General features: G+C 36.1%; 1 protein-coding gene across 1 annotated transcript; it reads left to right on the top strand.

Annotated features, from left to right (window-relative positions):
• The first annotated feature begins 8,941 nt into the window (after positions 1 to 8,941).
• LOC140861694 (uncharacterized) lies at positions 8,942 to 9,655 on the top strand. Its single transcript, XM_073264710.1, has one exon. It carries the CDS (start codon positions 8,942 to 8,944, stop codon positions 9,653 to 9,655), a length of 714 nt encoding a protein of 237 aa, XP_073120811.1.
• Positions 9,656 to 10,750: the final 1,095 nt, after the last annotated feature.

The following is a 10,750-nucleotide window of genomic DNA, read 5'->3' as shown; positions in this document are numbered from 1 at the left end:
ACCCAGCAGTTGAGGATCATAACATTGATAAATCAGTTGATATCCATCAAACTCACACAGTTGATAATAATGAAGAGCAGCATCATAAGATTCAAGAACATATCTCACACATTAAAGGAACAGAGCCTAACCAAGACAACTTTACTAATCAAAACTTAGGGGCACATATGAACAATGAGAATTAGCTTATTTTAAACTTAAATGGTCCAAAAAGCATCCAATTAGTTCGGTGATAGGTAATCCTGTAGCACCACTAAGGACTCAAGGGCAAATGATTAAAGAATTCCTTCATGCAGCCTTTATATCCCAAGAAGAGCCAAAGAAAATTGAGGATGCACTAGCTGACAGCTGTTGGATAGAAGCTATGCAAGAAGTGTTAAATCAGTTCACTAGAAACTCAGTCTGGGATCTTGTTCCAAGACCTTCACACTAGTCAGTCATTGACACTCGTTGGGTCTTCAGAAACAAAATCAATGAAGAAGAAACTGTGGTCAGAAATAAAGCAAGGCTATTAGCTCAAGGTTACAGGCAAGAAAAAGGAATTGATTATGATGAGACTTATGCACCAGTAGCTAGACTGGAAGCCATAAGAATATTTCTTGCGTATGCATCCTTCAATGACTTCAAAGTATATCAAATGGATGTCAAAAATGCATTCCTAAATGGAAAACTTCAAGAAGATTTATTTGTTGAACAACCACCGGGATTCACAAATCATCAGTTTCGAGACCATGTATACCATTTAAACAAAGCTCTATATGGACTGAAACATGCTCCTAGAGCTTGGTATGACACTCTAACCAAATTTCTTCTTGAACACGAATTTACAATAGGCACAATTGATAAGACTTTGTTTAAATTCACAAAAGGTGATCACACACTGCTAGTTCAAATATATGTTGATGATATTATTTTTGGGTCAACTAACCCCAAACTGTGCACAAGATTTTCTAAGCTAATGCAGGAAAAGTTCGAAATGAGCATGATGGGTGAACTGAATTTCTTTCTTGGATTGCAAGTTCGCCAAATGGAGAATGGGATATTTATAAGTCAAACTAAGTATAACAAGGAACTAATCAAAAATTTTGGCATGGACAACTTCACAGTTTCAACAACTCCCATGGGTGCATCAATTAAGCTTGACAAAGATGGAGGGGGAATACCATTTGATGCAACCATGTATCGAGGTCTAATAGGATCATTACTTTATTTAACAGCCAGTAGACCTGACATTGTTTTTGCAGTTTGTCTATGTGCTAGATTTCAATCTAATCCAAAGCAGTCTCACTTCATAGCTGCCAAAAGGATACTAAAGTATCTTAAAGGAACTCAGAGTGTTGGTCTGTGGTATGCTAAGAATAATTCCTTCAATCTAGTTGGATACTCAGATGCTGACTATGCTGGATGTAAACTAGATAGAAAAGTACAAGTGGATCATGTCAACTCCTCGGGGATAGACTGATCTCATGCTTTAGCAAGAAACAAACATCCATTGCAACGTCTATAACTGAAGCTGAGTATCTAGCCGCAGGTAGTTGCTGTGCTCAACTGCTCTGGATTCAACAACAGTTGAGGGATTATGGAATTGAAGAACAGGAATCACCTATATTTTGCGATAACACTAGTACCATTGCAATCACTTACAATACTATTCTTCATTCAAGAACAAAGCATATCAAAGTCAGACATCATTTTATCCGTGATCATGCACTCAAGAAGGACATCAAACTGGAGCACATTTAAACGGAGCAACAAACTGCTGACATCTTCACCAAACCTCTCCCAGAGTCTAAGTTTTCTTACTTTCGAAATATTTTAGGGCTCATTGAACTGACTTAAATTTACATCGATCAGTTTATACTTTGCAAATCTCTTAACAGTTTAGCTTGACCTAAACTGAATCTTTTAAAATCAGTAAACGAATTTCTTACTTCATCCGAGAGATTTTCTTTGTGTATATCTTCGTTTATTTTTAACACTTTTTATCTTCTTTAATTCAGTCTACGCATATTTTAAGGGAAATATTGATTTATCTTTTACGGTTTATCTCTTAGGCATATTACAGATATTAGAATAACACAATATAAAACAAAATAGCATTTTTATTAATAAGCACCCTTTACAATGTCTATTTCACTTTCCACAACTATCTTTCAGAGGAGCAGATGCTTCTCCAAGGGGCCATCCTCCACCTCCTCCAAGCCATGGAGAAGGGTCACCACCTTTAACTCATTCTTCAAGAGTAGCAGCTGTATGCCCTCGCGGCCAAGGACATAAGCAGGATCGTTGATCCCAAGCACTTATTTGTACTTTTCGAGGCGTCGAACCTCGTCAGGACCGTGTGCTTCCAACCTTCTAAACTGCATATACACAAGTTTTGCTCGAAGACGAGCAAGCTTTTCCTCGACAAAATTTTCATGAGCAATTCTCCAACTATCCATATATTTTCTGCTTACTATTGCTTATTTGATATCTAAATGAATATATTAATCTCTCCTTTTTATAGATCAAAAGCTCAGACATCGAAGAGTCTCTCACATTTATTATATTTAATTTACTCAGAATATAAAGAGTCTTTTACGTATTCTTTCACAAAATAAGGCACTGTTTATGACAAAATATCTCTGAAATTTGATTGCATGTAATAATTATCTGATAACATAGTTTTTCGTGCTTATTATTACATATTGCAGTTTACCTTTATTAATCTAGCAGTTGCATTAAAACAGTTTAAGTAAACAGTTCATGCACAAAATCAGTTTAGTAAAATTTCTTTTATTGATACTCGAAATCAAAGGCTACAATCACACACTTTTAATTTCCCTCATCTTAAGAAAAATCTCAAAACTCCAGTTGGTAGCGCTTAGTCGTGTCGCGCCCAAATTAATCCAACTCAGATTAACTAAATAAACATGTAGTAGCGAGAGTAGGGATCGTTCCCATGAGGAAAGTGAAATTTATTTGTGTTCTTAAAAATACTGAAAATAAATAAAAGGGGATTTTTTGGATTTAAAAAACTACTAAGCAAGAATTAAAACAAGAAAGATCAATAAATAACGAGACTTGGTATCGGTCGACTACACCCTTGAAATCATTCACTCGATCATCGATTCTCTAAAAAAAATAATTAATTCACATCGAATATTCATCATTGGAAATTTAATTCCTGTTTCACCTTAATTTTAGTTAACTAGACAACAGCAGTCTAAGTTAACCCTTACCCCATAAACTAACCCAATACCAGCGATCAGATTTAAATCCACGGTAGCATTCAAACTAGTAATACTGATAAAGCTAGACAACCCATACACAAGCGGATGAATTTAGCCTAGTCAATTATTATTCCTACGATTTAACAAATTCAACAGCAGAAAATATTAATCATAGTTGCTTCGCAAATCAGAGGTTTCAAACAATTACGGATTTGAATTCTAATTTAGCATTCGACTGTATAATGAAATCCTAAGATGGCCAATCTAAAAATCTCATACACAAGCATATCAATCAATTCAGAATAATTCTTGATACTTGATAAAAATCAAACAATGAAAATCTGAATCTCACAAGATAAATAAATTCAACGGAATAAAAACAAGAAGAATTAAAATCTAAGAACAAGAAAGATAAAACCTAGCCGCCAATATGGTTCTTGTGCCTCTTCTGCGTCTCCTATCTCTTCCCAATCAATAATCTGACTCTAAAATTCGAGATATATCTTTTAATTAAGGCTAGAGTCCTTAATAATAAAAATTCCTAAATTACAGATTTTTTCCCGAACAGCACGTCTCGCTCGATCGGAAAGATGTTGCGGATCGAGCGAGCAACTTTTCCGAACCTACTGTTTTCATATATTTTTTTGGCCGCTCGATCCGCAAGATGTTGCGGATCGAGCGAGCAACTTTTCTCCCAGCGAGCAGCGATTTTGTAAAATTCATATCCGGAGATCTAGCCGTCGGATTGAGCCGAAATTTGGACAGCTGCTTTAAAACATCTTGAATTTATTCTGGACGGTGGAGATCGGATTTGGAATTATATAAAATTAAATATGATTTTCTGATCATTGCTGCTCCGTAATTCATTCTCGCGCAATAGCTTTTCCATATTTTCCTCGACAAAACGCTACGTCCTATACAATAAACATGGGAGAATGTAATGTAGACACGATGTATGAAATATGAACACAATGCTTAATTAAAACACATAAACGCATGCAAAATAACAACACAATGATATTAAAATATGCAACACAAACATGCCCATCAAATACCCCCACACTTAATCCTTGCTCGCCCTCGAGCAAGTCATGCAAAAACAAAATGAAACAACAACAAACACATAAGTAAGGACGAATCACTCATATCATAGCCTCAGAAAAAACCACTTTCATCTAAAAATAAGTTCATAGCGACTCTCAATCATCAATGATGCACCTTCAGTCGAATGTGAACGTGTGTGTGTGCCATGTTACCCCAGTTACATGCAACTTCAAAAGAACAAAGTTTCAAGACTGTTCGCCGACCTATAACAATTCAGTGCAAGCCTCACCATCAAGAACTCTCCTCCCAGCAATCCTTCAGCACAACACAACTGCCTTGAGAATAATTACGCACATCCGGATTTTGCACCCGGTATTTCTTTAGCCCCAATAATTACCCGCATACTTAGCTATAACTAAGACAGGATTAGAATTTCAATCCCCTCGTCTATAGCCTGGATGGAGCATCAACCCCATTTTATCCGCATACTTAGCCTTGAATTTGATCTTTTAGGATTAGGATTTCAATCCTTTTCAGGCCCGGATAGAGTTGTAAATTTTAATTTTTTTTTTTTAGGTGCGCCCAAGATCGTTTATGCCATATCAAAGAAATCATCAAGATTCAAACACTATCAAGTTCCAGAAACACCTATTGCCGTGCAATGGTCCAACAGACATCCACAATATCTAATACATCGCTACACTTTACTGGTTAAACATGCGTGCTTAAGAATATTCAACAAACAACCTACGGTTTCTCAAATCTGATCAAGAGTTAAAATTTTTTTCAAAAATCATCATTTTTCAACTATCTCATCATAGGCTAACAATCATCATCTTACTCATGTAACACGACAAACACTAACAAACTAACAAATGATACGGAACGAACTATATGCATATACTCAACAAACGAATGCAAACAAAATGACAAACCATCGAATGAACTCTCCCCACACTTAACCAAAGCATTGCCCTCAATGCTCTAGTACTAACGACACAAACACAAATAACAAAATGATAACGAGATGCAAAATTAAAACAAAACTCCCCTGGTTCAAGTGTTGGCGTTGTCGTCCTCTTTGGCCTTAGGCTGAATAATGGTAGACTCATATTGAAAATTGGTCTGCAGATGGGGCGGCTAGGCTCCTGAAAACAAAGAAAATAAAACAAAACAAAACAAAAAAAACAAAAAAAAATGAAATAAAGGAAAAAGACACTGGGTTGCCTCCCAGCCAGCGCTTGATTTTCAGTCATCGGCTTGACTCTCAGAAGCACTGCTCAAAGAGCGGCTGACGCCCAAAATAAGTGTCATATGACACTACAAATGGGTCTTGGTTCCAAATGCCCTCAATCTTGGCCAGATATATACAGATGAAGCTCGTCACCTCAACAACACTCCGTAGCTGGTAAACATGGGAAGAGAATATCTCTGCGGGCTCTTGGAAACCAAAATCTTTCGAAACTGGTACTCCATCATACATTGTTTCTTCCAGTACATCTTCCGGCTGATGTTCAACAAGAAGAGAAGACTCAAACACCTCTAAATCTTCAGTAGGAATTGATTCGCTCTCCCAATCCTGGTTCTCTGAATAATCATCATCGAACCAAATTGGGTTGGTCACTGCTTGAGTATCTTGCTTCACTTCCTGTTCTCTGTGTCCCTGGGGAATTGATCTCTTGAGATTCTCTATGTGCTCCGCAAGGTCGCATCTAGACTTTTTCAGATCTTCTATAGATTCCAGATTCGATGCCACAAGCTTGCTCATGATATCCTCTAGCGGATGTAAGATCAACTACGAACAACTTCCCTCCTCCTTTTGAAGCTCAAATGGTTGGTCTGTAAAATTCGGGTATTGAGAGTGTGAATACCAGTAATATTCAAACTCGGCCATATCATCCAACAGGTGTCTCATGGTATCATCATCTCGGCAAAATATTGAAATACGGGCCGTGAAAGCTCCATCAATTACCCATCTTCTTGTCACTGCATCCAAACCATCAAAAAAATATGTAAGGAGAGAATATTTAGAAAAATCATGATACCGGAAGAGGGTTGCTAAATCATTGAATCTCTTCCATGCTGCGTAGAAAGGCTCTCCGTGTTGTTGGGTAAAACTTGTGAATAATTGTAGATTTGACATCTCAAAGTATTACACCGCAAGAATCCTCCTTCGCTTATGCAAAATTCTTTCTATTTTTGGGTCGTATGGAAATTCTTCTAATTCCGAAGATTCACCTACACGCACAAACAAACCAAAGTAGCACTAAGAGGAATAATAATAAAAAACAAAGAAACAAAAACAAAAACAAAAACAAAAACACAAATAAATTAAACGCCTTTCCCCGGCAACGGCGCCAAAATTTGGTAGCGCTTAGTCGTGTCGCACCCAAATTAACCCAACTCAGATTAACTAAATAAACATGTAGTAGCGAGAGTAGGGATCGTTCCCACGAGGAAAGTGAAATTTATTTGTTTTCTTAAAAATACTGGAAATAAATAAAAGGGGATTTTTTGGATTTAAAAAACTACTAAGCAAGAATTAAAATAAGAAAGATCAATAAATAACGAGACTTGGTATCGGTTGACTACACCCTTGAAATCATTCACTCGATCATCGATTCTCTAAAAAAAATAATTAATTCACATCGAATATTCATCATTAGAAATTTAATTCATGTTTCACCTTAATTTTAGTTAACTAGACAACAGCAGTCTAAGTTAACCCTTACCCCATAAACTAACCCAATACCAGCGATCAGATTTAAATCCACGGTAGCATTCAAACTAGTAAAACTGATAAAGCTAGACAACCCATACACAAGCGGATGAATTTAGCCTAGTCAATTATTATTCCTACGATTTAACAAATTCAACAGCAGAAAATATTAATCATAGTTGCTTCGCAAATCAGAAGTTTCAAACAATTACGGATTTGAATTCTAATTTAGCATTCGACTGTATAATGAAATCCTAAGATGGCCAATCTAAAAATCTCATACACAAGCATATCAATCAATTCAGAATAATTTTTGATACTTGATAAAAATCAAAAAATGAAAATCTGAATCTCACAAGATAAATAAATTCAAGGGTTCGTCTTCCTCAACCAAGAATAAAAACAAGAAGAATTAAAATCTAAGAACAAGAAAGATAAAACCTAGTCGCCAAGATGGTTCTTGAGCCTCTTCTGCGTCTCCTATCTCTTCCCAATCAATAATCTGACTCTAAAATTCGAGATATATCTTTTAATTAAGGCTAGAGTCCTTAATAATAAAAATTCTTAAATTACAGATTTTTTCCCGAACAGCACATCTCGCTCAATCGGCAAGATGTTGCGGATCGAGCAAGCAACTTTTCCGAACCTACTGTTTTCATATTTTTTTTTGGCCGCTCGATCCGCAAGATGTTGCGGATCGAGCGAGCAACTTTTCTCCCAGCGAGCAGCGATTTTGTAAAATTCATATCCGGAGATCTAGCCGTCGGATTGAGCTGAAATTTGGACAGCTGCTTTAAAAAATCTTGAACTTTATTCTGGACAGTGAAGATCGGATTTGAATTTCTATAAAATTAAATATGATTTTCTGATCATTGCTGCTCCGTAATTCATTCTCGCGCAATAGCTTTTCCATATTTTCCTCGACAAAACGCTACGTTCTATACAATAAACATGAGAGAATGTAATGTAGATATGATGTATGAAATATGAACATAATGCTTAATTAAAACACATAAACGCATGCAAAATAACAACACAATTATATTAAAATATGCAACACAAACATGCCCATCACCAGTTCATCACCCATGTTTGTAGAGGAGCAACTGAAGGATCCATAAGCTCATCTGACGCGATGCAAACCAATGTGATGTACTCTTTACTAAGCATCATATAGAGAACATTTTTTATCCTTAAAAATGTCTCTGGGTTCATATGTGTCCAGTGCTATCATGTAGTACATTTCTCTCTGAGCTATCTCCCTCGCATCCTCAAATTTCCTTGGAGGAAACTGAGGATGATTATACATGTGGAGTTCTTCTATCTTCAACCAGACTTTCATCACTTTTTCATACACTCTTTCCTCGATCTTCTTCTTTTCAGCGTCAAAGTAGCTTTCTCGACATGCTTCACATATCACATATGGACTTTGACCAAAACCGAACAAGGGGATATATATTAATTTGTATGCATGATTACTGGTTGAATTTGTCAGCAAAGGTTGTCCGATAGCATTCAATATAGTAGGACACCAAAATTGAGTGAATTGCAAGTAAGCACACATAATTAGAATTTGAATTCAATATTGTAGGCTAGCTATAGTTATCATCAAATTGGACACGGCAATGCCTTGCATGCATGTGACTAGTTGTCTCCTCTCATTTAATATTTTTCATTCGGTTGTAATTGAGGATTTCAATTGTAGTTGTCCAAGTTGCCTATAAAAGGCGATACTGAATTGGAAGAATCATCGTTCAGAATAAAAATCATTTCCTCCATTCTTTCTCTGATTCATTCTTTCGCATATTTCTTGATCAGTGTTCATATTAAATCAAAAGCTTCCAATATCATATTAATTGCTCGTTAACATCCCACATACCACCATATATATCACTGGTACCCAACAAAATTGTGGTATCAGAGCCACGTTCAATTTTTCCTTTGCAAAAATATTCTAATACAAAAAATGTCTAAAGATTCATTAACTACACCCATTCCAGTATTTGATGGGGAAAGTTATGAATTTTGGAGAGTCCAGATGAAAACTCTATTTATCTCTCAAGATCTTTGGGAGATAGTAGAGAGTGGTATACCAGAACCAGCAGATGCCGAAACCTTGGCCACATGGACTCAAGCAAAGCAAAAGGAGTACCGGGAAAATATCAGGAGAGATGCCAAAGCCTTATTGTTTATTCAACAAGGTGTAAATCGATCTATTTTTCCTAGAATTATGGGTGCCAAAAATTGCAAAAAAGCCTGGGATATTCTAAAAATGGAGTTTCAAGGGTCCGAAAAAGTTATCTCCATCAAGCTTCAATCTTTACGGCGAGATTTTGATAATTTAGCCATGAAAGATAACAAAGATATCCGCACATTTATTTCACGTGTATTTGAAATAATCAATCAAATAAAAAGTTACGGAGATACCGTCGAAGACAAGAAAATTGTTGAAAAATTCCTACGGAGCTTGCCACAAAAATTTGAACATGTTGTGGCTGCAATTGAAGAATCAAAAGATTTATCAAAATTCACGATGGTGGAGTTGATGGGTTCTTTAGAAGCCCATGAAAAAAGGATGAGTAAATTCGTTGGACCATCTATTGAGCAAGCCTTTGAGTCCAAGCTCAAAATTGCGGAAAAGAAAAAATATGAAGGTGGAGAATCAAGCACATCCCAATAATTTCAACAAAGATGAGGATTCAAAAATTATCGATACCATGGACGAGGAAGAGGAAAACCACGCTTCAACAACAATCAAAGAGGCAGTGGTAATATCAATTCTAACTCTTCTTGTTTTGTTTGAAAGAAACCGGGTCATGAATCAAAAAATTATTGGGATAGATGCAAAACTTGTAAAATTCAAAACCACTCTTATAAAGACTGTTGGAACACACAAAAAAATGAAGGAAATGAAGCCAACTTCACGGAGGAGAACGATCAAAAAATCATGTTTTATTCATGTATGAACATGACCAATAATTCCTTGAATATGTGGTACTTGGATAGTGTTTGCAGTAATCACATGACAGGACACAAGGATTACTTCATCAAATTTGATGAAAATTTCTCATCGAAAGTCAAGATGGGAGACGGAAAATTACAACCTATTCAAGGCAAAGGAACTGTAGCCGTGAGAACAAAGAGAGGTAACACAAAATTTATTGAGAATGTCCTATATATCCCTGATCTTACTTCAAATTTACTGAGTGTTGGACAATTAATTCAAAATGGTTACTCAGTTAATTTTGAAAAAAGTGAATTTAAAATAAGGGACAAAGATAAGAAACTGATTGCGGAAATTAAAATGGCTCCGAACAAAGTATTTTCATTGACAATGCCACTGGATAATAATATCTTATTAAATGTTGAAAAATCTGAAGAATCACTTTTGTGGCATTTGAGATATGAACATTTGAACTACCATGGACTGAGACTGACGAAACTGAAAAACATGGTGATTGGACTCCCTGATATTGAACTTTTAGACCAAACATATGAAGGGTGTATATATGGTAAAATGCACTGATTACCTTTTCCTAAGACTGCTTGGAGAGCAAGACAACCACTTGAACTGATACACGCGGATATTTGTGGACCAACAAGGACATCATCATTTCAAAACAAAAAATATTTTCTTCTTTTTGTTGATGATTTTAGCAGGATGATGTGGGTATACTTCTTGGAGCAAAAATCAGAAGCTTTTGCAGTATTTGTCCAGTTCAAGAAGATGGTTGAAAGAGAGAGCAATCTTCAGCTCAAGACACTCAGAACTGAT

Source organism: Henckelia pumila, chromosome 4 (assembly GCF_033568475.1).
Source record: "Henckelia pumila isolate YLH828 chromosome 4, ASM3356847v2, whole genome shotgun sequence".
Lineage (NCBI taxonomy): Eukaryota > Viridiplantae > Streptophyta > Magnoliopsida > Lamiales > Gesneriaceae > Henckelia > Henckelia pumila.
The sequence above is the reverse complement of the archived record's forward strand: the minus strand, read 5'-3'. Positions and strand labels throughout refer to the sequence as shown.

Coding starts and splice junctions, on each gene's coding strand:
- LOC140861694 (XM_073264710.1), top strand. CDS start 8,942: ATGTCTAAAGATTCATTAACTACACCCATTCCAGTATTTGATGGGGAA.